The sequence below is a fragment of the Heptranchias perlo genome, chromosome 4 (assembly GCF_035084215.1).
Source record: "Heptranchias perlo isolate sHepPer1 chromosome 4, sHepPer1.hap1, whole genome shotgun sequence".
In the NCBI taxonomy this organism is placed as follows: Eukaryota; Metazoa; Chordata; class Chondrichthyes; order Hexanchiformes; family Hexanchidae; genus Heptranchias; species Heptranchias perlo.
Genome location: NC_090328.1, coordinates 79,531,871 through 79,559,418, shown reverse-complemented (window position 1 = coordinate 79,559,418; position 27,548 = coordinate 79,531,871). Strand labels below are relative to the sequence as shown.

The following is a 27,548-nucleotide window of genomic DNA, read 5'->3' as shown; positions in this document are numbered from 1 at the left end:
TGTCCAAGAACCTCAGAAAGCCTCCAGTGTCAATCCCTGGTTATATACCTGCATTGGGAAAAAGTGATTATCTTTGGTCGAGTGTTTGCTGCCAGCCCATCTCCCATCAGAGAGGGGCTGGGTGGGCCCACATCTTCTAGATCCTCTCAAAGTAAGCCTGCCCCCAACCTGCAGTGAACAATGGGAAAATGAGGTGGGAGGGCTCAGAATGCCTCCACTTGCCTAGTTTATTGCCTGCACCTATCGCAGGTGCAGCAATCCATCTATGGGGAAGCCCTGGGAATCTTTGGGCAACGTAAAGGGGTGAAGAGTCCTGGCATCTTCTATTTTGTGCTCATGGAATAAACATGTTGACTCAGGAGATAAGAATGCTTCCACTGAACCAAACTGACACTTTAATAATAATTGGAAATAAAAGTCTTGCATTGCAAAATATCAAGCATAACAGCAGCAAACATTCCCTCTTATAGTTTATGGCCTCTGTTTTGTTTGAGACTGGCCAGGTCTACATTTCATACTTTCTTTTTATTTGACCACATCCCGATACATCTCTGCCAGTGCTTACGCTCAAGATTTACGCCTCCCTCCAAAGCGGAAGACAAATAAATGTTTCATTTAAACTGTCACAATTGTTTTTTTTGTCTGTGAACCTCCCTGTCCTGATGATACATTGATATGGGAGAATTGTGTCTTTTTCATGTGAAATCAAAACGTATGACACTACGGTGTGTGCAGCCTGTACCTAACAACTGCCTGCCTGATAAAGTTTTTAAAATGAAATTAAACTATGCATGGAAATTTATAAATCATTAATATTGCAAAAACATAATCTACCTGCGTTTGGCCGCTATTTGTGCCTTGTCATCTATGCTATATCATGTATTTAAAGAGGGTGCTTCTTTCATCAGAATCCTTTAAAAATCAAATAATTATGATTAACATTAATGGTCTTTTCATTCACTCATTTAAAAAAAAATTAGGGGCACTGAGTGTTGCAGAAAGACCCTACAGCTTTGCCTCTGGGAACTTTGATTGTTCTCCTTAGAGCAGAGAAGGTTAAGGGGAGATTTAATGGAGGTGTTCAAAATCATGAAGGGTTTTGATAGAGTAAATAAGGAGGAACTGTTTCCAGCGGCAGAAGGGTCGGTAACCAGAGGACACAGATTTGAGATAATTGGCAAAAGAACCAGAAGCGAGATGAGGAGAAATGTTTTTACACAGTGAGTTGCTATGATCTGGAATGCACTGCCGGAAAGGGTGGTGGAAGCAGATTCAATAATAACTTTCAAAGGGGAATTGGATAAATACTTGAAGGGAAAAAATTTGCAGGGCTATGGGGAAAGAACCAGGGAGTGGGAATAATAGGATAGCTCTTTTAAAGAGCCGGCACAGACACAATGGGCCGAATGGCCTCCTTCTTTGTTGCATCATTCTATTAATGCTCCAATGGAAATGCAGGTAAGGTTAAAAAAAAACTCCAACTTTCATCAGTTTTGGTCTCCTTATCTAAGGAAGGATATACTTGCCTTAGAGGGGGTGCAACAAAGGTTTACTAGATTGATTCCTGGGATAAGAGGGTTGTCCTGTGATGAGAGATTGAGTAAGATGGGCCTATATTCTCTGGAGTTTAGAAGAACGAGAGGTCATCTCATTGAAACGTATAAGATTCTGATGGGGCTTGACAGGGTAGACGCTGAGAGGTTGTTTCCCCCAGCTGGAGACTATAGAACTAGGGGGCATAGTTTCAGGATAAGAGGTCGGCCATTTAAGACTGAGATGAGGAGGAATATCTTCACTCAGAGGGTTGTGAATCTTTGGAATTCTCTACCCCAGAGGGCTGTGGATGCTGAGTCGTTGAGTATATTCAAGGCTGAGATAGATAGATTTATGGACTCTAAGGGAAATCAAGGGATATGGGAATCAGGCGAGAAAGTGGAGTTGAGGTTGAAGATCAGCCATGATCTTATTGAATGGTGGAGCAGGCTCGAGGGGCCGTATGGCCTACTCCTGTTCCTATTTCTTATGTTTTCAACCAACAATTAAAGAAGGATACTCGCTGCTCCCATCTCCCCACTACCTTGCACCTGAAAATACATTGACTAGAGATTATAAAAACAATTTTATCAGTTCACTTATATTATATACATTACTCTGGTCACAATTAGTAGTTCACTTACCAGACTGCTTTGCATACCCCCAGGCCTGGACAGATTGCTACTAGATATTGTTGATGGGTCAAATGAGCCTGGAGTCTCTTGCAGTGCTGCTAATTTATTTTCATTCAGTTGTTTATTCAACCAGGATATTACTGTATAAGATAAATAGCAGTATATTAAAATATTTGAAAGTTATTAAAAATCTTAATATATATTAATAACTTGGACTTGGGTATAGAGGGTGTAATTTCAAAGCTTGCAGATGACACGAAACTCGGAAATGTAGTAAGCAATGTGGAGGATAATAACAACCTTCAGGAGGACATAGACAGACTGGTGAAATGGGCAGATAAAATTTAACGCAGAGAAATGTGAAGTGATGCATTTTGGTAGGAAGAGTGAGGCGAGGCGAGGCAATATAAATTAAATGGTACAATTTTAAAGGGGGTGCAGGAATAGAGAGATCTGGGGGTGCACATACACAAATCTTTGAAGGTGGCAGGACAAGTTGAGAAGGCTGTTAAAAAAGCATAAGGGATCCTGGGCTTTATTAATAGAGGCAGAGTATAAAACCAAGGAAGTTATGCTAAACCTTTATAAAACACTGGTTAGGCCTCAGCTGGAGTATTGTGTTCAATTCTGGGCACCGCACTTTAGGAAGGATGTCAAGGCCTTAGCGAGGGTGAGACTTACTAGAATAGTACCAGGGATGAGGGACTTCAGTTATGTGGAGAGACTGGAGAAGCTGGGGTTGTCCTCCTTAGAACAGAGAAGGTTAAGGGGAGATTTGATAGAGGTGTTCAAGATCATAAAGGGTTTTGATAGAGTAAACCCTGTTTCCAGTGGGAGAAGGGTCAGTAACCAAATTTAAGGTGATCGGCAAAAGAGCCCGAGGCGCCATGAGGTAACATTTTTTTACGCAGGGAATTGTAATGAACTGGAATGCACTGCCTGAAAGGGTGATGGAAGCAGATTCAATAGTAACTCAGAAATGGGAATTAGATAAATTCTTGAAGAGAAAAAATTTACAGGGCTATGTGGAAAGAGCAGGGAAGGGGACTAATTTCAAAGAGTTGTCATAGGCACAATAGGCTGAATGGCCTCCTCCTGAACTGCACCTACTATGATAAATGGAGCTTATAGTTTGAAAGCTCTTTCCTTCCTCCCCTCTCCTCCACCAAACTAGTTATCTGGAACATTTTCACTCTGATCTCCCCATGAATGGCAGTTGAAGCAGTAAAACCATCTTTAATCAGGGTGAGCTTAGAGTATTGTGCATTTCAGTTTACTACTGAAACGGCACTATTTTCAGTAGTAACTGGTAAAGTGTACCATTTCACAAAACACAATCGGCTCAATTTTAAAACCGAGCCGGGTTCCCCGGACGTCCCTTACGATTTAGACGTAAGGACGTCTTTTATTTTTCCTGTCCGACTGACCGGCCTGATCGACAGACTGGTCTCAGTAGTCGGATAGGAGACCAGCCAGGGAGAGGACGTGTTGAGGTAAGTCTGCAGGTAAGTCTTTGTTTGTATGGTTGGGGCTGGGGGGGGGGGGGGAGGGCACGGCGCCAAAGGTGGGCACGGGGGCCGTTAATCATGGGGGGAGGGATCGGGGGTCATCGCGGAGGTCCACGATCGGGGGTAGGGTGTCCGCGGTCATTCTGGGGTCGGTGCAGGTAGGCTTGTTGGGTCTAGGGGAAGCACTCCTGCTCCTCCGCGCCCACAAGCTGTGCCTTCATAGGCACCTACCTGTTAGTCTCAGGCCTTCTCATCTCCTTTCACGAGGCGTAAAGCAGAAGGCCTAGGACTCCCAGCCCCCCGGGGTTAAAATCAGGAAGTCCAGAAAAATGGAGGCCCGAAGCCTCCTCGAAAGGTTTTAAGGCCCAACCTGCCTTCTGGGAGCGGGTTGCTCACCCGCCCTGGTGAAAACCGGAAATGGGCAGGTCTGAAATGGTGGCAATTTTCAATGCCCCCCCCACCGCCCCCAACCCACCCGTTTTTCAATTTTAAAATTGAGCCCAACGTCTCATTCCCATGTCTTCCAATGGCTTTTATTAGTTCTTTTTAAAATGAAGCTTTTCAGGAACAGCAGCATTTTCTGGGTCACATCCAAAAACTTGAACAGCTGATCCCAGTAAGACTAGACTATAGCATCTTTCTCTGCATCACTTCATTCCTCATTAATTGCTGGTTGTCACCAAAACTCTCAGTGTATCAAACCTGAAAAGTTACTGGTAGAGGAAATCTATCCATTTTGGCTGACACCTTTGAAACAAGCTCTCCTATATTTTCACATCAGCAAAAACACCTACACCTTGATTCATTTCTTGTGTCTATTTCAACTTATCCTTCCTTTCCCTTTTTCATCTAGTTTTTGCATATATTTCTTATGGAAGGCAATATAATTGTAAAACCCTAACCCCCCAATCTACGCTCCTGCTGAGTAAGATTCTGTATCTGGAGTACAGCCTCTCAAAACTGACCACCACATCTCATTTCTACAAGCGTACAAAAAGATTTCACCTTTTATAAAATATTATCTCTTTGACCAAGCTTTTGGTCACCTGTCCTAATATCTCCTTTATGGCTCGGTATGAAGTTTTGTTTGATAACGTTGCTGTGAAGCACCTTGGGATGTTTTACTACGTTAAAGCCGCTATATAAATGCAAGTTGTTGTTGTTATAATATTCTTGCTCCAAATACTAACCATTTTCATTTGTCTTTAGAAGCTGCTTGCTTTCTTCCAGTTTTTCGACTGTGGCATCAAGCTGCTCTTGCAACTTACGAACCTAAAAGAGATTTTAAAAAGTACCAGCTTTTTTTTAAAAACAAAACTCATTTTCAAATAAACTTTCTCTTTCTTCCACCACCCCCCCCCCCCCCCCACCTCTTCAAAACTCAACAAAAATTTTTTTTATAGATCATAACGATGTGATTCCTTACCTCCTCTTCCTTTTGTCTCAGAGCCTGTTGAACTTCTTTTAGTTCTTGTTGCTCCTTCTGGAGTATTTGTGCCGTTTCTCCTATAAGTTTTTCTTGTTGCATCGTAACAGTATTTTTCAGTTTGATTTTTTCCATCAGTTTTTTCATGTCTCCCTGCAGCTTTTTAATGATTTCATTGGCCTACACCAAAACATAATCACATGTTAATTAAATTCCAATAATCACTTCAAATTAAAATTCATTTTAATGAACCTTAAAAAAAAAGTTTGCTAACATAGTGAAGATTCTGCATTTTTTATTAACTTGAACTTGTGATATTTTTTGTTTTGCCTCAATCGTGTGTCAAAAATGTAATGATTCTGGGGCACTGCAATGGACACTGGGGCTCCAATATAGGCTTTTGTCCTGGCTGCTCTTCAACTGGTTAACAGGCTTGTCTTACCTTGACAGTTCAAAAAACCTTACACAAAAATACCAGGGAACTTTCTTCACCCTCACACATTCTTCCCAGGCCTGGATATTTTTTAAACCTATATATGCAGGTGCCATTGTAATGATGCAGGACAGAAGCAAGCGGGCTTGCAAACATCATAATTCACCTTTAAAAATTCAAGTGCAGTCAGCCAACACCTATAATGGCAGTACCTCTGAATTCACGAAAATGCGGATTAAACAAAATCCAGAAAAGGTCTGCCTTTATTCTGAATTTACTCAGGTAAATATCCAGTTACGCCCAATTAGCAGGCATAAAGTTGGCTTTACTGATTGGAAAAATGGAAGGAAATCAGTTATGCCATATTTTCGCTCATTTAGCACCCCATTCAATTTTCCAGCTGGATTCTGTACAGCTGCCAGAAGCAGCAACCAATTTGCAACTAAAATTAGGCCCCAGTAATGTTAATCAAATGTCCATGTAATTTCCCAGCATTTATGCTGCTATAGCATTGAGTCATCTACCCACCCATGTAAAATGAACATCCAAGGCTGCTAGGATGTACTGTTTAAGGGAAGTACATTTAAAGAGTCTGAAAGTAAGATTGTACTAAGATTTTGAGGCTATTTCTGAACCTACACCTTTTTTTTTGTTTCTTTTCTGTTTTCACCTAGCTGGTCAGGGAGCTTTGTACCAACTGTGTTCAGAATATTCAGGCAGTGGGTTTCCCAATGGGAATCCCCTTTTACTTACGACTTTTGCAGGAATCAGAAAAGGACCAATGGAGGAATGTTAGGCAGATCAGGCTATACCAGAGGCGGAGTGCCCACCTACTGTTTTCCTTGGAGCAGAGGAGGCTGAGGGGTGACTTGATTGAGGTGTACAAAATTATGAGGGGCCCAGAAAGAGTAGACAGGAAGTACCTGTTTCCCCTAGCAGAGTTCAAGAACTAGGGGACATAGATTTAAGCTGACTGACGGAAGGATTAGAGGGGACATGAGGAAAAACCTTTTTACCCAGAGGGTGGTGGATGTATGGAATTCGCTGCCCGAATTGGTGGTAGAGGCAGGGACCCTCAACTCTTTTAAAAAGTACCTGGACCAGCACCTAAATTGCTGTAAGCTGCAGGGCTACGAACCGGGTGCTGGAAGGTGCGATTAGAATGGGCACCTGGTTGTTCTTCGAGCCGGCACGGACATGATGGGCCAAATGGCCCCCTTCTGTGCTGTATCTTTTCTATGGTTCTATGGTACCCTCCCAAAACATTTACAAGCAGATGAGTATTTATGGGGCTGGTCCATGGTGACCCACAGAATGTTGGATGGTGAGGGATTCGGTAATGGTAATGCCATTGAATGCCGTGGGGAGGTGGTTATGCTCTCTCTTGTTAGAGATGCTCATTGCCTGGCACTTTGTGGCGCGAATGTTGCTTATCAGCCAAAGCCTGGATGTTGTCCAGGTCTTGCTGCATGCGGGAATAGACTACTTCATTATCTGAGGAACTGCAAATGGACCCGAACATGTACAATCAACAGCGAACAGCCCCACTTCTGACCTTATGATGGAGGGAAGGTCATTGATGACGCAGCTGAAGATAGTTGGGCCTAGGACTCCTGCAGCGATATCCTAGGGTAGAGATGAATGGCCTCCAATTACTACAACCATCTTTCTTTGTGCCAGGTATGACTCCAGTCACTGAAGAGATTGGCCCGGATCCCCATTGACTTCAGATTTACGAGGGCTCCTTGGTGCCACACTCAGTCAAATGTTGCCTTGATGCCAAGGACAGTCACTCTCATCTCATATCTGGAATTCAGCTTGTTTCCATTTTTGAACCAAGGCTGTAATGAGGTCGGAGGCAGAGTGGTCCTGGCAGAACCCAAACTGAGCATCGGTGAGCAGAATATTGGTGAATACAGGTTCAAATCCCATTCTGCACTGAGTTAGCTAATCTTAGCCAGGGAAGCAAAAAAAATCAGTTAGGGTCCCCACTTCTAATTGCTATCCAGTCACACGTGCTGGAAGTGCTCATATGTAGACATCAGCTGAGGACACAATTGACATTGGCTGTGATATCCTACATGGATGAGCAGCTTGTTGGGACTCATTGTCTAGACTCACACACAAAGAATGGCCACCAGCAATCTATCAGAAGGGTATCTGTGGAACCGTAAACTAATAAAAGCTACCACCTTGAGAAGGAGGAGAGAAAAGGGGAGAAAATTTGGGGGCGGGGAAAGAAGAGGAAACATTCTTAAACAAACTAAAGGACTTTTAAAAAAACCTCAAACTTGTTGCACAGTAGGCCAACAATATTTAGTCTTTTTTGTTCTAAACTACTTAAATTTATCCAAGATGGATTTGAGGCAAGTGCTGCCAGGTTGGGATTGTTAGCATAACAAAAAGTCTAATTAGTTACCTTTAATAATTCTTCTGAAAGAGACTTTATAGTAGCTTCCAGCTTTCCCATTTGCTGTTGTCTTTGTTCCAGGCTCTCTTCTAGGTTTTTCTGCAAATAAATGTGTATCACTTGTATTAAAGAAATAACTCTTGAATCATCTTGTAAAATCCTCCACTCTGTTCTGCTCTTATAAGTTCTTTTTACACTTTGCAAACCTTACACACACCTAAACAACAGTAAGACAATAGATAAGCAAACTATGAGGTCTAAAAGCAGCACATTTTGAATTAAATGAGCAAACAACTCAATGAAGAGACAATGGGAGTAACGAAGAATATGCAAGCCTTTTGATTTTAGGATTATACCCAATAAAATACCGAAATTTCACCATCAACATCCAGCAGTTTTAATGTGACATGCAGACACAGGAAACATTTCATCTTCTCTCCATACAGACAGGCAGCATCAGTATGGACAGCAACTTCAGTCATCTGATCACATACAGACAGCTGGAAGATGTTCCATGTTCTATGTTCCATGGAGGAGGAGGCACTATAATGTCCAGCTATTGCTTTTGGCATTATAGTTTGTGGAGAGTGAAGCATTTATAACTTCAAGTACTCATTTGCTTCTTCCAAAATTGTTTTGTTGATTAAACCTGAATTAAAGCCAACATTTTCTGTTACAAATATTCAGTTTCATTTTCTTCTGCAAAAGCACAACATACGATTTTTTTTAACCTAAATGAGAAAAGTAATACATGAAAATAGCAGGCCCAAGAATAGCCAGTTGCTTCATTACTTCTACATTCTATCTGTGTGAGAAAGTACCTGGACCATTTTTTCCCTCTACTGCCCTTTATTACTAATTTATTCCTCTCCTCCCTCCCCGTAGACAATGAATCCTTTCTGGGGTGTGGTTCAATGGGCACTGGTTGTCACCTAAGTGACTAGTCTTTATTCGTGAATCTGGGCAGGGAATAATAGCAGGCTATTCAGCTGTGGGAGGTATCACAGAGGAGCCTGTCTTCATGTGATGTCCATATACACACACACATGTACATACACAATTCTCCAGCTAGAATCACTGGAGTGAGATCAGGAGCAGCCACCATAATTAATGTTCCCATTCCTAGTCTATGGATGCTGAAGGCAACTATAGCACTCTATCACCATTCCAGCTGAGATTATCTAACTTAACACGGACTGGGTATCATATCTGGGACTTTACTAGTCTATATGGCTCTCAACTACTCACTGCTTTAATCAGCAAATCACTGGGGAAGCATAGCTGGAATGTGTGGCACAAAGATAGAAATAATAATTTACCATCACTGTTCAGAACTAAATCTTCATCTGTGGTTGGATTAAAGATTATCTTTTGAATTTAATATTCCTAAAACTATTTCTGAACTTTGGTGTGTGAGCTATACCTTCCAGATAATACGTAGCATTTCACAAGAATTTGAGACATTAACTGAAGATCACTATATAGTCTCCAATAGAAGAATTCTAAGTATCAGTAATATAAAAGTGGACATCTTTTCTTCATGTCACTTGTGCACCTGAGAAAGTAAAGTCTCAACATCGTTGTAGTGCAGAATGGGCCCTAAATAGGCCCTGATGTATCATGCAGAATACCTCATTACAGCTTGACAGTGCATCTCTGCTCTACTTGATTAAGCAATTGAAAACTTCAACAGATTTCATGTGAATTTTCAATACCTTGTGCTCCTGTGTACTTTCAAAGACTTCTGTTGTCCTTGTAACCATTTGCTCTTTATCTTTGACTTCCTGTTCCAGGACAGCAGTCCTTGTTCGCAGCTGATTCAGTAGTTTCTCTTTCTCATGGCACTCCGCATCCAGTGTGGCGTTTTCTCTCCTCAGTGAAAGGACTTCCTGTTTTGACCTTTGACACTCCTGAATACCAAACAACAAAAAGGGCAAATAAAATGAAACCTTCATTTTAACAGGAAAAAAGTACAAACAATAAAAAACTTAGAAGGCACGGGAAATATATATAGTTGATGGGGGTGCTGAAGCCAACGATAGCACCTCTATCACCTCCGCAGCTGAGATCCTTTGACTCAGTGCAGACCAAGGATCAAATGAGAGGTGATCTTATTGAAACATATAAGATCCTGAGGGGACTAGAAGGGGTAGATGCTGAGAAGATGTTTCCCATTGTGGGAGAGACTAGAACTGGGGGCCACACTTTAAAAATAAGGGGTCTCCCATTTAAGAAGGAGATGAGGAGAAATTTTTTCTCTCAGAGGGTCGTGAGTCTGTGGAACTCCCTTCCCCAGAGAGCGGTGGAGGCAGGGTCATTGAATATTTTTGACGGCTGAGTTAGATAGATTCCTGATTAACAAGGGAGTCAAAGGTTATAGTAGGTAGACAGGAAAGTAGGGTTGAGGTCACAATTAGATCAGCCACGATCTTATCAAATGGCAGAGCAGGCTCAAGGGGCCGAATGGCCTACTCCTGTTCTTAATTCGTATGTTCGTAAATCTAGACATTCCTAGTCAATATGGCTCAGTGCTACATGGCAATGCCATTGAGTAAACTGCTTTACTTAACTATTAAATGGCCGTGGTCTGAACAGCAATAGTTTTGTAAAGTTACTGCATTTGTTTTTTTTTAAAAAAAACTTTAAAATTGTAAACATTGAGAATATGGACACATATAAAACTTAAAACTATTAAAAAGGTTTTGTCAACCTCTTCCATGCCAGACACTTTGGCTTTCAACTCTCGTATTGAAGATTCAGATTTGTATTTTCTTTCTGTGAGATCCTTGTTGATAACTTCCATTTCAGCTAGCCTGCTCTCCAAGTGCTGTACTGTTTGACTGTGTGCTGCCTCTGTGTCCTTCTTCTGCTGCTCCCATTGATGGTGGTACTGTGTTCGAGCCTAAGAAGAGAGGTAAAAGAGTCAATAACAGTGAGGGCTGGGGGGTGGAGAGAACAACATAAGACAGTTCATATTTATAAATCACAAAGACAAGTACAGGGAGTCAGTTTGGCCCATCTAGCTTATCCTTCCAAAGAAACCTACAGTCCTCATAGCATCTAAGCTACTTTTTGAATTATTTAAATTTTTGCGATATTATCCATGGCCCAATTTTGTGCTATAGGAAAAAAAATTTAAACTGTATATTTCTGAGGAAAGAAAAAACACAAGTACACTCCGAACACAAAATTTCAAAATCCTGGTATATATTAGTCTTAACCTGCCGTAAGAATTGTCCTAAAAATATTTTGCATTTTATCCGTCCCCTGTTACTCTTCCTTAAGCCAGTGACAAAAAAGGACACTGCTGTCGGACACAATTGGAATTACTGCTACTTTTACAATAGGTCAAAAAAACTCAGAACTCATACACAACATTCCATGTCAACAACAGCAACTTGCAATTATATACAGGTAGAATGGAACTAGGGGATGGAGGCGAAAGAGCAGACAAAGGGAAACATTTTCTGATGGCTTATGAGAGGGAGGACCAACACCAACCAGAGGGCAGCCCAATACATTCCCCCTCCATTTGGTCCTTCCACAGACTTGGTACAATTTACCCTATCACGGACTGTACCCTACCCACTTAATCTCCTGATGAAAGTTCTACACCAATACTCCCTCATCCCAAAGGTAATCAACCAAAACTCCAGATTCATCCGTCGTCACATCTCTACTATTCAACCCTGGCCTGTTTCCCTCCAGACAAAGAACAGCTATTTTTAGAAATCCAGTTGATTGGATGATTAAATACCCTATGTGATACAAGTGGAAACTTCGCTTCCCCCTCTTCCAGGAAGAGACAAGGCTTATTTAATTTATTAAATAAATTGACTATCTTGTATTTTTTAAAAACACATTCTACAGCATCATCTTTAGTCAGATTGAAAACCAGTTTAACCAGAGAAAAGAGCAATTCAAGTAGTACACTCTTTTGCAAACAAGATACAAGGGCTGATTTTCTGCTTGGGGTGCACCATGGCACACCCAGAAGCACATGAGTGCAGTTTGCCTTGAATGCATGTGGTGGGGATCTCACAGGATTTTGAAAGGTCTGCTTATTTAAATAATTATGCGTCACTCCCAGTGCAGATTGGGCCATGACCTGGGAGTGTTGGCCCACCATGTGTGTAGGGTATCCACAGATAATCCGGGACAAAATTAATAGTCACTTGGACAAGTGTGGATTAATAAAGGAAAGCCAGCATGGATTTGTTAAAGGCAAATCATGTTTAACTAACTTGACTGAGTTTTTTGATGAGGTAACAGAGAGGGTTGATGAGGGCAATGAGGTTGATGTTGTGTATATGGACTTTCAAAAGGCGTTTGATAAAGGGCCATATAATAAGCTTGTCAGCAAAATTGAAGCCCATGGAATAAAAGGGGCAGTGGCAGAATGGATACGAAATTGGCTAAGTGAGAGGAAACAGAGTAGTGGTGAACGATTGTTTTTCAGACTGGAGGAAGGTTTACAGTGGTGCTCCCCAGGGGTCGGTATTAGGACCACTGCTTTTTTTGATATATATTAATGACTTGGACTTGGATGTACAGGGTACAACTTCAAAATTTGCAGATGACTCGAAACTTGGAAGTGTAGTAAACAGTGAGGAGGATAGTAATAGACTTCAAGGAGGACAAAGACAGGCTGGTGGAATGGATGAACACGTGGCAGATGAAATTTAATGCAGAGATGTGCAAAGTGATATATTTTGACAAGAAGAACGAGGAGACACAATATAAACTAAATGGTATAATTCTAAAGTGGGTGCAGGAACAGAGAGACCTGGGGGTATATGTGTACAAATCTTTGAAGGTGGCAGGACAGGTTGAGAAAACGGTTAAAAAAGCATACGGGATCCTGGGCTATATAAGTAGAGGCATAGAGTACAAAAGCAAGGAAGTTATGTTAAACCTTTGTAAAGTACTGGTTCGGCCACAACTGAAGTATTACATCCAATTCTGGGCACCACACTTTAGGAAGGATGTGAAGGTCTAAGCGAGGGTGCAGAAAAGATTTACTAGAATGGTTCCAGGGATGAGGGACTTCAGTTATGTGGATAGACTGGAGAAGCTGGGGTTGTTCTCCTTACAGCGGAGAAGTTTGAGTGGAGACTAGATAGAAGCATTCAAAATCATGAAGGGTTTAGATAAAGTAAATAAAGAGAAACTGTTGCCATTGATGGAAGGGTCCACCAGCCTGTCTATGTCCTCAAGAAGTGTATTACTATCTTAGTCATCCTTCGAACCATTCTAGTAAATCTTTTCTGCACCCTCGCTATGGCCTTCACATCCTTCCGAAAATGCAGTGCCCAGAACTGGACACAATACTCCAGTTGTGGCCAAACCAGTGTTTTATAAAGGTTCAACATAACTTCCTTGCTTTTGTATTCTATGCCTCAATTTATAAAGCCCAGGATCCTGTATTTTTATTTTTAACCGCTTTCTTAACCTGTCCTGCCACTTTCAAAGATTTGTCCACACATACCCTCAGGTCTCTCTGTTCCTGCACCGGAAGGGTTGAGAACCAGAGGACACAGATTTAAAGGTGACTGGCAAAAGAACCAAAAGACGACATAAGGAAAAAAATTTTTACGCAGCAAGTAGTTATGATCTGGAATACGCTGCCTGAAAGGGTGGTGGAAGCAGATTCAATTGAGGCTTTCAAAAAGGAATTGGATAAATACTTGAAGGGAAAAATCTGCAGGTCTATGGGGAAAGAGACTAACTGGATTGCTCTTACAAACAGCCAGTATGGGCTTGATGGGCCGAATGGCCTCCTTCTGTTATCTCTCCAGCTGCATCTGGACTTTGTATGCGTGATGCTTTGAGTATAGGCTCAACGTCATCAGGAACAGCTACTTGCATTCTGTATGCTTACTGATGCACGTTCTGCAAGGAAGGGCATCTGTTTGTGTAGTACTGTTAGGTATCTTCAAACTGTTAATGTTTACAGGAAAAAACTCATAACAGAAGGGAGAGGCAAGCAACCGGTGGGAGTTCAGTCTGAAGCTCTTAACCGACCTGAAAGAAATGTTCCTTCAAATAGCTAGCACAAATCGGTGCAGCCCTTTGGAGAGGCTCATGCTGGAGGGCATCCCACATCACCAAGCAAGTACTCATTATGCTGCCTTTCTCCCCCCTAAACTTTCATTCACTCAGTCAACCTTAGCAGCAGCAGAACATCGTGGTACACTATGTCTTGGAATATTACATTTATTTCAAAGAGCTGTGTTGCTGATATCATTGCACGGCTTACTGGGTATTCTGAGGAATCACAAGCTGCAAGCATGGAGAATACAGACTCTACTATCTCACAGCATAAAACGGTATTCACTCCACCTGTAGCAAGCATCAGCGCAGGATTCACTTCAAGGTATTGTGATCAGACTTAAAACTGGGAGCATTGGGTAAAACACACCGCACGAGTGAGGAGGAGCAAGTGTAGGTGGCAATAGAGGAGCAGAAGAGCCAGAGGGCTAGCTCCAGGCCACCCTCAGCAGCAGAGTTCCTTGACCTGTACCATTTATGACCTGCATATGAAAGAATGCTGCTTTCTAAGCACTGTCAATTCGTAGAGTCATTTGAAATTGCACAAAGCACTCTGCAAGGTGTTTTGGCTAGTATGGATGAGTCTACTACCCATATTTGTGTTGTGATGTTTGATGATCGTTTTACAGAACTGAAGTCTGCCCTGCAGCTTGTGGCACCTCTGGGTTGCCTCCCCCTCAACAGCTATGGAAATGTATTAACTGATGCTCCAATGTCCGTGAGTCTGTCTTGCTTTGATTCACCGTGCTGGAGAAACAATGAAACAGTACCTTAACATCAAGGTTCAATAACCTGCAGTCTGCACCCAAACAGGCCACATGGCATGCTGAGGGACTGCCCAGCAGCAGGGACATGGCAGGAGTAGGCACAGATGAGGGAACTGTAACTCAGAGTGGTTCCACATTTAGCTGTCCCACTCAAATGACCCATGCAGAGCCAAAGAGGACAGTCACCACAACATAAGATAAGGAGGCAGATGAGAAGATTAATTTGCATTTATGACCCTGCAGGAAGAGGTAGAGAGCCACCGCTGCACCAGGAAACACTCAGTAACATCTAGCAGACAGCCGCTACATCTTTCGCCCCACTGGGATAGCACCCAGGAGCACTAGTTTATGCAGCAGAATACACTGTCACAGATGAAAAACACTAGGAAGGTGAAAGAAAATCATCAACACACCAAGTATTGTTCATATAATAAGTGATTGAAATTGGATTTTGACTTCTGGCAGAGTTCATTTGTACTGGGGTACTTTGCTGTAGCAGATGAATGGATATGTATGCATGCTGGTTGAGATATTAATGTGTATGGGTTGAGATATTCATGTATATGTTCATTGGGAACATGTAATTAGTAATGCTGACTTTTATTTGAAATGGGTTTACTATTTGTCACTGGATTTGTCTTCCTTCCTGTATGTCCAGTAGTGATGGCAACTCTTCAGGCTGGGGATCATTATTAATGTTCTCTTCAGGGCCTTTCAGACCTTCCTCTTCCCTGTAGCATGGTGATTCCTCTTCTGTGAACATAATTGTGCAGCATACAGTATGTTACTATCATTTTGGATATCTTTTCAGGATCATATGATAGCGGATCCCCAGACCGTCCTAGCAGCAGAATTGTTGCTTTAGCATTTCTACGATATGCTCCATTTGGATCCATGTCAGCTTGGCTCAGCTGGTGGCACTTCTGAGTCAGAAGGTAGTGGTTTTGAGCCTCACTACAGACTTGAGCACATAATCTAGGCCGCAACTCCAGTGCAGTACCAAAGAAATGCTGCAATGCCAAGAAGTGCCGTCCTTCAGATGAGATATTAAGCCAAGGCCTTGTTTTCCTGCTCAGGTGGCCGTAAAAGATCCCTTGGCACTATTCGAAGAAGAGTGGGTATCCTGGAGATACATTCCAGTGAGAAAGACAGACTCTAGAGGAAGGACGTACCATCCATGGCTAACTAAGGAAGTTAAAGATAGCGTCAAATTGAAAGAAAAAGCATACAATTCCGCGAAGATTAGTGGCAGGTCAGAAGATTGGTCAGAATATAAAAAACAGCAAAGAATGACTAAAAGAATAATAAGGAGGGAGAAATTAGAGTGCGAGAGAAAGCTAGCTAGAAATATAAAAACAGATAGTAAGAGTTTCTACAGGTATTTAAAAAGGAAAAAAAGAGTAAGTAAAGTGAGCGTTGGTCCTCTAGAGTGAGAGTCTGGGGAATTAATAATGGAGAATAAGGAAATGGCGGATGAATTGAACAGATATTTTGCGTCCGTCTTCACTGTAGAGGATACAAATAGCATGCCAGAAATAATTGTGAATCAAGAAGTGAAAGGGAGGGAGGACCTTAAAACATTTACAATCACCAGGGAAAGGGTTTTGAAAAAATTATTAGAACTAAAACCTGACAAGTCCTCAGGTCCTGATGGACTTCATCCTAGGGTCTTAAAAGAAATGGCTGTAGAACTAGAAGATGCATTGGTATTAATTTTCCAAAATTCCCTAGATTCTGGAAGGATCCCATCAGATTGGAAAATAGCAAATGTAACTCCTCTATTTAAGAAAGGAGGGAGGCAGAAAGCAGGAAACTACAGGCCAGTTAGCTTAACATCGGTCATAGGGAAAATGCTAGAATCTATTATTAAGGAGGTTATAGCAGGGCACTTAAAAAATCTCAATGCAATCAGGCAGAGTCAACATGGCTTTGTGAAAGGGAAAACGTGGTTGACTAATTTATTAGAGTTCTTTGAGGAAGTAACAAGCAACATGGATAAAGGGGATCCTGTGGATGTGGTGTACTTGGATTTCCAGAAGGCATTTGACAAGGTGCCACATCAAAGGCTACTACACAAAATAAGAGCTCATGGTGTAGGGGGTAACATATTAGCATGGATAAAGGATTGGTTAGCTAACAGGAAACAGAGAGTAGGCATAAATGGGTCATTTTCAGGTTGGCATGATGTAACGAGTGGAGTGCCACAGGGATCAGTGCTTGGGCCTCAACTATTTACAATCTATATCAATGAGTTGGATGAAGGAACCGAATGTATGGTTGCTAAATTTGCTGATGACACAAAGGTAGGTAAGGAAAGTAAGTTGTGAAGAGGACATAAGGAGTCTGCAAAGGGATATAGATAGGTTAAGTGAGTGGGCAAAAATTTGGCAGATGGAGTATAATGTGGGAAAATGTGAACTTGTCCACTTTGGCAGGAGGAATAGAAAAGCAGTATATTATTTAAATGGAGAGAGATTGCAGAACTCTGAGGTACAGAGGGATCTGGGTGTCCTCTACATGAATCACAAAGTTAGTATGCAGGTACAGTAAGTGATTAGGAAGGCAAATGGAATGTTGTCAATTGTTACAAGGGGAATGGAATATAAAAGTAGAGATGTTTTGCTACAGTTGTACAGGACATTGGTGAGACCACATCTAGAATACTGTGTGCAGTTTTGGTCTCCTTATTTAAAAAAGGACATAATTGCTTTGGAGACAGTTCAGAGAAGGTTCACTTGACTGATTCCTGAGATGAGGGGGTTATCTTATGAGGAAAGGTTGGACAAGTTGGGCCTGCATACACTGGAGTTTAGAAGACTAAGAGGTGATCTTATTGAAACGTATAAGGTCCTGAGGGGACTAGATGGGGTAGATGCTGAGAGGGTGTTTCCCCTTGTGGAAAAGAGTTTAAAAATAAGGTCTCTCCCATTCAAGACAGAGATGAGGAGAATTTTTTTCTCTCAGAGGGTCGTGAGTCTGTGGAACTCCCTTCCCCAGAGAGTGGTGGAGGCAGGGTCATTGAATATTTTAAAGGCTGAGTTAGATAGATTCCTGATTAACAAGGGAGTCAAAGGTTATAGTAAGTAGACGGGAAAGTAGGGTTGAGGTCACAATCAGATCAGCCATGATCTTATCAAATGGCAGAGCAGGCTCAAGGGGCTGAATGGCCTACTCCTGCTCTTAATTTGTATGTTCATATGGCCAACAATCCTTCCTTGACTAACACTAGCAAAAACGAACTGACTGATCATTCTTTCATTTGCTGTGTGCACATTTACTGCCCTGTTGTCTACGTAACAGTGAATGAATCACTTTTTGAAGTACATTCACTAAACTACTTTGGAACATTCCGAGGATGTGATACAGTACTATATAAATGCTAATTCTTTCTTTACCTAAACTTCCATACAAACTTTTAAAAAGTGTGTTGCTCATTATTTCATTAAAACAAGTTTTACAGTTAGCTTTCAACTTTACTCTCCCATACTGAATTTGTGCATTTTCTCACCTGCAAGGCCTTCTCCCGTTCTGTGGTAACTTCTTGGCTGTGCTTGTTTGCTAGCAAGTTTGTATGTGTTGCCCATTCGTTACGCAATCTATCCAGTTCTTTACTTTTTTCTGCCAAGGTCTAAACATGAAAATTCAGCAGTAAATACAGATTCCCCAAAACAGAGAAGGCTAACTTAAGAGTACTAAAATGCTCTTTGTAAGGTTGAATTATTTAGCAGCTATAAATAAAAGTAGGATAACAAAGAAAATTAGGTATAAATTTACAGTGTGCGCAGCAACTAATATAGTATCCATACATTTAAGTGGATCATTTTCCTTCTTACTGCATACTTTTAACAATCTATTTCACTCTGTTCATAAAATAAAAGCTGGATTCATTTCCTTTAGATCAAGATTTCTTCATGGTCCAAATTAGAAAACAATTAGAGAGGAGATTTTCAGCTTTGGTGCTCCAGCACAAGCCAGGAATGCCTCAGCCCATGATCTTGGTCTGCTAGTTTTAGTGAATGGGAAATCACGGAATGGGAATACACAATTTCCCAATATTCCTTCCCAATGTGCGCCAAGAGTGATAAAGCAGAAAGGCTCTCTTTAGATTTAATTTTTGGTGTAGAATTTAAGTTACTGATCTAGATTTCCTTACAATGGTGGAATCGATTTCTTTTTTTTAAAAAAGCATTGGAAAGGCACAAAAAAGAACTCCAAAATACTTTTATCTTACAGAATACAAATGGTGTACACAAGTCAAGCAAAAACACAATATTTCACAAAATTGGGGTAACCGCGGAGGAGCAATTTTTTATTTCTATATTGGAGCTCCTTGCATAAAAGAATGTCTGAGTGCTTTAACTGGACATTGAACAAGAAGGGAAATAATTTTTGGGAGGGATTAGTGGGGAGGTAGGAAGAGACTGATAAACATTTTTAGAGTTTTTTTGAAGACAGGGAAAGAGATAGCAAGAAGGGAATTACAGAGGACAACTTACATTTTTGTAACAATTACATGCAAAAAGATGTCTCAGAGTGCCTTAGAGGGTAGTTGATAGACCCAAGACACAGGGAGAGGGGGAAAAGAGGTCAGGAGAGGACGAAAGCATAGTTGAAGAGGAGGGTCTTGAGGATTTTGAAAACAGTGAGCAAGCTGGTAAGGCTTGAGTGAGTGAGTCAATTCCAGAGGCAGCTGAAACGGTGGCCACCAATGATGGTTTGATAAACTACAAATAAGTTAATGCTGCAGAATCAGAAGATACATGCAAGGACATAGGATTGGAGGAAATCATGAATGTAGGGAGGGGCGAAGTTATGGAGAGATTTGAGGGTGAGGACCATTATCTTAGTCAATGTTCAGATAAGAGAGGCCAATGGAGCTTTGCAAAGATGGGGGTTATGGAGATAAAGGTCTTATTGCTGATGAAGACATCTGCCGCAGCATTCTGGAAGATTTGTAGTTTATGAATAGTGGAAGTAGGGAGGGTAGCAAGTAGAATGTTAGAGAAGTTAAATCATACAGGCTGAAAGATTGGCCTCTGGTGGTGCAGCGGAGGAGAAAAGAAGCAATAAGAGTTAGAACAATGGAGGGTGTGACTGGAACATAGGTAGGTGAGGTTAAGCTGTGGAGGGGTTTGAAAACAAAGATTTTAAAGCTGATTGATTAAGGCACGGGAAGTCAATGGAGTTTGGCGAGGATGGAGGTGGTACACAACAGCAAGATTGTGTGTGGAAGAGATGTTGGCTGCAGGGTTCTGAATTGTGAAAAGTGCAGATGGCAAGGAGAGCTTCAGAGATCATCCTTGACAAAACAAAGGTGTCGTGAAAGGTAATGGCAGGAATTGGGTGAGGTAGATAGGGATGAAAGTTAGCAATATTTTGAGGTGTAAGAAGGCAACTTTGGTAACGGACCGGTTGCGGGACTGGAAATTCAGCTCAGGGTCATTCAGAATGTAGAGAGGTTTTACACCACCAATTGCAGCTAAGTGAATATCCAAGGAGGTTGATGTAATCAGAATCAGAGACACACAGGTGCTGGTGAGAACTAAATCGTACAATTTCAGTTTTATCAATGCTGAACTGCTGGAAGTTATAACTCATCTAGGACTTGATGTCTGACAGGAGGCTAGATATTACAGTACCAATCAATTTTAGTGGCAGTAAAGTTGGATGCTAATGGCGTATATGTGGACGCCAATCCCTTACTTGCAGATATTGTCACCGAGGGGTAGCATGACAACTAAGAGGGAACCAAAGATGGAACCTTGTGGTACAGCAGAGGTGACCACACGGACAAAGGAGAGGAAACCATTTTAGGATACGTATTGGGAAAGATAACAACAACTTGCATTTATATAGAGCCTTTAACGTAGCAAAACATCCCAAGGCGCTTCACAGGAACGTTATCAAACAAAATTTGACACCGAGCCACATAAGGAGATATTAGGAGAGGTGACCAAAAGTTTAGTCTAAGAGGTAGGTTTTAAGGAGTATCTTAAAGGAGAGAGGTAGAAAGGCAGAGAGGTTTAGGAAGGGAATTCCAGTGCTTAGAGCCTAGGCAGCTGAAGGCATGGCCGCCAATGGTGGAGCAATTAAAATCGGGGATGCGCATGAGGCAAGAACTGGAGGAGTGCAGAGAACTCGGAGGGTTGTAGGGCTGGAGGAGATTACAGAGATAGGGAGGGGCGAGGCCATGAGGGATTTGAAAAAAAGGATGAAAATTTTAAAATCAAGGCGTTCCTGGACCGGGAACCAATGTAGGTCAGCGAGTACAGGGGTGATGGGTGAACGGGACTTGGTGTGAGTTAGGATAGAGGCAGCAGAGTTTTGGATGAGCTCAAGTTTGTCGGAAGGAAACCATGAAAGTGATGCCATGGAGCTGGGCCATAAGAAGAAGCAATGGTGAAGAACTGAATGGTCAACAGTTTGAAAGGCAGCAGAGAAGTCAATGGGGCACACTGAGCCTTAGTCACAGTCACAGAGGAGTTAATCAGCTTACTCTGTACTTTCATTCCTTGCTTGCATTTCTGTGAAACTGGGGAAGGCAAAGTTCCTTCCATGTGTGCTCTCAGTCCAATTCCAGCATTACCCTTAGTTGGCCAACAGGAGGTGCTGAAGCATCACATTTGTAAAGAAATCCTGTCTGAGGAGAGGAAAGCTTTAGGGCAGCTCAGGTCAGGGGTAGGAGAACTGAACCATCACTTCTAATGCATGGCAATGCACGCTGGTGTTTCAGTTCATGCTGCCATTACGCTGCCTCAATGAAGATTTTTTATTTACAAACCTGTTGAGTAATGCTTAATCTTTTTGTTAGATCCTCTTCTGTTCTATGCAACCTTTCTTGTAGTGAACTATTTTCCATCTGAAAAGGAAAAAACTATTTATATTAGCTCTATTTTGTCTATAAAATAGGGTTTCTTAATTGCAATTTGCCCACGTTAGTGGTCATAATTATTCATAGCATGATGCTTTATTTAAATACCATTTAAAACATTTTAAAAAGGATGTCATTTTGTCATATTAAGCACTACATCATTAAAATTATTATTGACGTTTGTATTAAGCAACCTTGTACACAGATCTTTTGTCTTACTATCTCCTCAGTTGGGTTTGTCTCCCTCCTGGTATATGATTTTATTACTTTAGTCAGAAATCATTCAGAACGGCTGAGTTTGGTATGAAATGGTACGGCTCTGGAAATAATTACACTTTGATCTCTTCAATAAAAGATGCATTCTTTTGCGTTGGATCAGTGGCCAGAGATCCACAATAATGGAGGTCTAACTGGACACAAGGTTCTCTGCAACATACTCAGTTTCATACTGGGTAAATTTGATAGCTCGGGTACATAGATATTCATGGTAGGCAAGCAAAAAGGAGGACAATAATGATGCCAGTTAATTAAAGCCGTCCTCCTGCATGGGTCTTGACCTTCAGGACAGCAGCAGCGGTGACAGAAAAATTGCAGTTACAGGTAATGACCAGCTTGATTCTTCTAGTTTTAAGGCAACTTGATGCCAAGTTACATTATAATGTACTTTCTTGTTCTCTGCTTTGTAACTTAAAATTCTGACAGCTCAGTTTTTAAAAAAATTTTGGTTATGCGAGCTCTATGTACTTTAGTTTGGCTGGAATGAAATAAAACATTTTCAAAAAAAGTTAAATTAAAAAGAGATAATGAAAATAGAATTTTTGGCCCAAATGGAAAGAAAGCATTTGTATTCTGTTTGCTACAAATACAGAATTAGAGATACATTAGAGAAAAGTATTATCTACAGTTTTGTAGAAATTACTCTTAACAAATTCACATCAGCAGATTAGAACAATGGCACAACTTAGAGAAACATTCCATTATTGCAGCAATTAACCAGAATAAACTTAAGAGCATGGCTTCATAAGAAATGTAAAGAATCTTACAACACCAGGTTATAGTCCAACAATTTTATTTGAAAATCACAAGCTTTCGGAGATTATCTCCTTCGTCAGGTGAGCGTGGGACTCCTTGAACGTTTCGCATTTATAGTCAGAGAACAATACCTGGTGATTACAGATAATCTTTCCAACTGCTCGTTGTCAAGGCAATCAAAGTGTTCAGACAGAAAGGTGTTACCTACAGGACCACCGAATATACAAACGGCCAGAACACAAGACAGAGAGAGAGAGGGAGAAACATCCGAAAGGAAGAGAAAGACAGAGAATGACCCGTTGTATTAAAAACAGATAACCTTTATTCGCTGGTGAGGTTACGTGTAGCGTGACATGAACCCAAGATCCCGGTTGACTAACACGGGACGCAACCGACAGAGTACCCTTCGTCGTCCAGTACTTCCCCGGAGCGGAGAAACTACGCCATGTTCTCCGCAGCCTTCAACATGTCATCGATGACGATGATCACCTCGCTAAGGCCATCCCCACACCTCCACTACTCGCCTTCAAACAGCCACCCAATCTCAAACAGACCATCGTTCGCAGCAAATTACCCAGCTTTCAGGAGAACAGCATCCACGACACCACACAACCCTGCCACGGCAACCTCTGCAAGACATGCCAGATCATCGACACAGATACCACCATCACACGAGAGGACACCACCCACCAGGTACATGGTTCATACTCCTGTGACTCGGCCAACATTGTCTACCTCATACGTTGCAGGAAAGGATGCCCCGGAGCATGGTACATTGACGAGACCATGCAGACACTGCGACAATGGATGAACGGACACCGCGCAACAATCGCCAGACAGGAGGGTTCCCTCCCAGTCGGGGAACACTTCAGCAGTCAAGGACATTCAGCCACCGATCTTCGGGTAAGCGTTCTCCAAGGCGGCCTTCGAGACACACGACAACGCAAAATCGAACAGAAATTGATAGCCAAGTTCCACAACCATGAGGACGGCCTCAACCGGGATCTTGGGTTCATGTCACGCTACACGTAACCTCACCAGCGAATAAAGGTTATCTGTTTTTAATACAACGGGTCATTCTCTGTCTTTCTCTTCCTTTCAGACGTTTCTCCCTCTCTCTCTCTCTGTCTTGTGTTCTGGCCGTTTGTATATTCGGTGGTCCTGTAGGTAACACCTCTCTGTCTGAACACTTTGATTGCCTTGACAACGGGCAGTTGGAAAGATTATCTGTAATCACCAGGTATTGTTCTCTGACTATAAATGCGAAAGGTTCAAGGAGTCCCACGCTCACCTGACGAAGGAGATAATCTCCGAAAGCTTGTGATTTTCAAATAAAATTGTTGGACTATAACCTGGTTGTAAGATTCTTTACATTTGTTAACCCCAGTCCATCACCGGCATCTCCACATCATAAGAAATGGACAGTAGAAACTAACCTTCACATTTTGAAGGCAGATAGCTAAATATTTCTTGACATCACTATCATTTCCTGGAAGCAGCTTTAAGGAGAGATGGGTGAGGTGTTTGAATGGATTGGTTTCTATTATATTTAAGCTTGCAGGCATGCGATCCAATGCTGGAGACTGGGTTACCAGCTGAAGCATAAACCTATGGAAAATCAACAAAGGAAAGAATTTTAAAATCAGGAATTTTTAGAAGACAATTAGAAAGAACGAACGAACTTTCATTTATGTCGTGCCATTTACAACCTCAGGATGTCCCAAAGCACTTCACAGCCAATAAAGTACTTTTGAAGTGTAGTCACTGTTGTAATGCAGGGAAAGGTAGCAACCAATTTGTACACAGCAAGGTCCCACAAGCAGCAATAAGATAAATGAACAGATAATCTGTTTAAGTGATGTAGGTTGAGGGATAAATACCGGCTAGGATAACGGGAGAACTTCTCTGGTCATCTTTGACTTGTGCATGGGATCTTTTACGTCCACCTGACAGGCCAGACAAGGCCTCGGTTTAAAGTCTCATCCGAAAGACGGCACCTCTGACAATGCAGCATTTCCTTAGTACTGCACTGAAGTGTCAACCTAGTCTCTTGAGTGGGGCTTAAACCAATGACCTTTTAACTCACACAAGAGTGCTACCACTGAGCCAAGGCTGACACTAAATTATTTAAGTATACAGAAAATAAATTGTTTCCTAGCCCATCTGTTGTTTTGTTACTGCTGAACCCCCTTGAAGCTGACGATCCCAGTTTGTCCAACACCCTTTTGAGGAGTAGAAGTTGGAGGCAACTGAACATTCAAAAAGCCAGCACAAAACACTGGAGGGCCAATGACATGGGCTTCCTGACAAATAGAAATGTCTCTGGTATTTTGTGCAAGTTAACTGAATGAAACACCTGCAGAGAACAGTAGGTACAGCTAATATATGGAATATGTGCTGAAGGACCAGGCAAGTCTACAGGAATGACCCTCAAAAGGAAAGAAATATGGCTAATAGGATTTTTTTTTAACAATGTGCTTTGTATATACAATTTGTTGGAAAGGTAATGTATGTATCTTGCCCCTCATTTCTGCTCCTGTAATATTCTAGTATTACACACGTTCTTCATCCACATAGCTGGAGACCTTACTGCATACAGTCTCTCTCAAATAAAATCTCCAACAGCAAGCAGTTCCAAAGGTTCCTGAGCCACGTGCAACTTGGCATAAGGACAAACAGATCAGAGAGTTAAATGCGTGGCTCAAAGAGTGATGTGGGAGACAATGGTTTTGATTCGTGGGGAACTGGCACCAGTACTGCGGAAAGAAGGAGCTGATGGGACAGGCTCCACTTAAACCAGGCTGGGACCAATGTCCTGGCGAATTGAATAACCAGGGCTGTAGATAAGGCTTTAAACTAAAAAAAGGGGGGGGTGGAGGGGTTAAGTGAGGGGAAATTTAGAACTCTAAGGAGAAAAGTTAAGACAATAGAACAGTGTAGTGACTTGGGTACAGATAAGCAGAGTGTGGCAGGAAGGGACAAAGAGTTTACCAATAATAGTGCAACAACAAGTAAGGTCAAAGTAGGAAAAAAAATGGTAAAAAGTCAAAATTAAAGGCTCTTTATCTGAATGCATGGAGCATTCATAACAAGATAGATGAATTAATTGCACAAATAGAGATAAATGGGTTTGACCTAATAGCCATTACAGAGACATGGTTGCAAAATGACCAAGGCCTTGCCAGCGACGCCCACATCCCGTGAACGAATAAAAAAAAACATTTAGAAGAGACACGCAGAATGGAAAAAGAGGGGGTGTAGCCCTAATAATAAAGGATGACATAAGGACAGTGATGAGAAAGGATCTTGGCTCGGAAGATCAGGAAGTAGAATCAATATAGGTGGAAATTAGAAATAACAAGGGGCAGAAAACAATGGTGGGAGTAGTTTATAGGCCCCCTGATAGTAACAATACCATTGGACAGAGTATTAATCATGAAATAATGGGAGCTTGTAACAAAGGAAATACAGTCATCATGGAGGACTTTAATCTGCATATAGACTGGACAAATCAAATTGGCAAAGGTAGTTTGGAAGACGAGTTCATGGAATGTATTTGGGACGGTTTCCTAGAGCAATACGTCATGGAACCATTTAGGGAACAGTCTATTTTAGATCTTGTATTATGTAAGATAGGATTAATCAGTAATCTCACAGTAAAAGAACCTCTGGGGAAGCGCGATCGTAAAATGATGAATTTCACATTCAGTTTAAAAGTAATGTACTTAAGTCAGAAAATAGAGTCTTAAACTTAAATAAAGCCAATTACATAGGTACTGGAACGGTCCCAGTGGACTGGAAGGTAGCAAATGTTACCCCGCTATTCCAGAAGAGAGGGAATGGGAAAACAGAACTACAGGCCAGTCAGCCTGATATCGGTCGTCGGGAAAATGCTGGAATCTATTATTTAGGAAGCGGTAACAGGGCACTTAGAAAATCATAATACAATTAGGCAGAGTCAACACGGTTTTACAAAAGGGAAATCATGTTTGACAAATTTGTTAGAATTTTTTTGAGGATATAACTAGCCGGTTAGATTAAGGTGAACCTGTGGATGTAGTATATTTGGATTTTCAAAAGGCATTTGATAAGGTGCCAAATAAAAGGTTGTTACACAAGGTAAGGGCTCATGGGGTTGGGGTAACATATTAGCATGGATAGAGGATTGGTTATAGGACAGAAAACAGAAAGGAGTTCTAAACAGGTCATTCTCAGGTTGGCAGGCTGTAATTATTGAGGTGCCGCAAGGATCGGTGCTTAGGCCTCAGTTATTTGCAATCTACATTAATGACTTAGATGAAGGGACTGAGTGTAATGTATCCAAGTTTGCTGACAATTCAAAGCTGGGTGGGAAAGTAAGCTGTGAGGAGGTCACAAAGGGCTCAATTTTACCATAATGGGTGGGTGGGGGGTGAAGGTACACGTGGCAAACCCGCATGAACCAAACTTACTGTTTCCGACGTGATCGCACGTTGATTGATAATGGTTAACGTCTTCTCCGGGTTTTGTGCCCGGCAGCTAGCCTGATTGACAGGCTGGCTGCCGTCAGGAGCTACAATGCGAGGGGGGGGGGGGCAAGAAACAGAGAGCGAGACGTCATCCGGCGCTGGAACGGAAGACCGGTGGTGGAGGGGAATGGAAGATCCTGTGCTGGACTGGAAGATCGGGGGGCGGACGACATCGGAGCGGGAGACATCAGGAGGGTAAAGAGGGGAAGAGGGGGACATCGGAGCGGGAGACATTGGACATCGGAGCAGGTAAAAAAGGTAGGTTCATTTAGTGTTTTCACTTCCTTGTATGGCTTTTTATTTAATTTATTTTGTTTATTTTTCCCTGATCCGGCCCTTCATGTCTGGTTTCACCAGGCGTGAATCGGAAGCGG

The 27,548-nt window shown here is 41.8% G+C and overlaps 1 protein-coding gene across 2 annotated transcripts in view; it reads right to left on the bottom strand.

Moving 5' to 3' along the window:
* LOC137321054 (spindle assembly abnormal protein 6 homolog) overlaps positions 1–27,548 on the bottom strand; it is a 66,150-nt gene that overhangs the window by 7,688 nt on the left and 30,914 nt on the right. For both annotated transcript variants that reach the window (XM_067983213.1, XM_067983214.1), the window contains exons 5-13: positions 24,103–24,274; positions 21,545–21,622; positions 18,272–18,391; positions 10,656–10,847; positions 9,661–9,855; positions 7,955–8,044; positions 5,103–5,282; positions 4,867–4,948; positions 2,178–2,308 (exon numbers count right to left, since the gene is read on the bottom strand). In XM_067983213.1, coding sequence (XP_067839314.1) covers positions 2,178–2,308; positions 4,867–4,948; positions 5,103–5,282; positions 7,955–8,044; positions 9,661–9,855; positions 10,656–10,847; positions 18,272–18,391; positions 21,545–21,622; positions 24,103–24,274 — 1,240 coding nt within the window. The remainder of the gene's footprint in view (positions 1–2,177; positions 2,309–4,866; positions 4,949–5,102; positions 5,283–7,954; positions 8,045–9,660; positions 9,856–10,655; positions 10,848–18,271; positions 18,392–21,544; positions 21,623–24,102; positions 24,275–27,548) is intronic.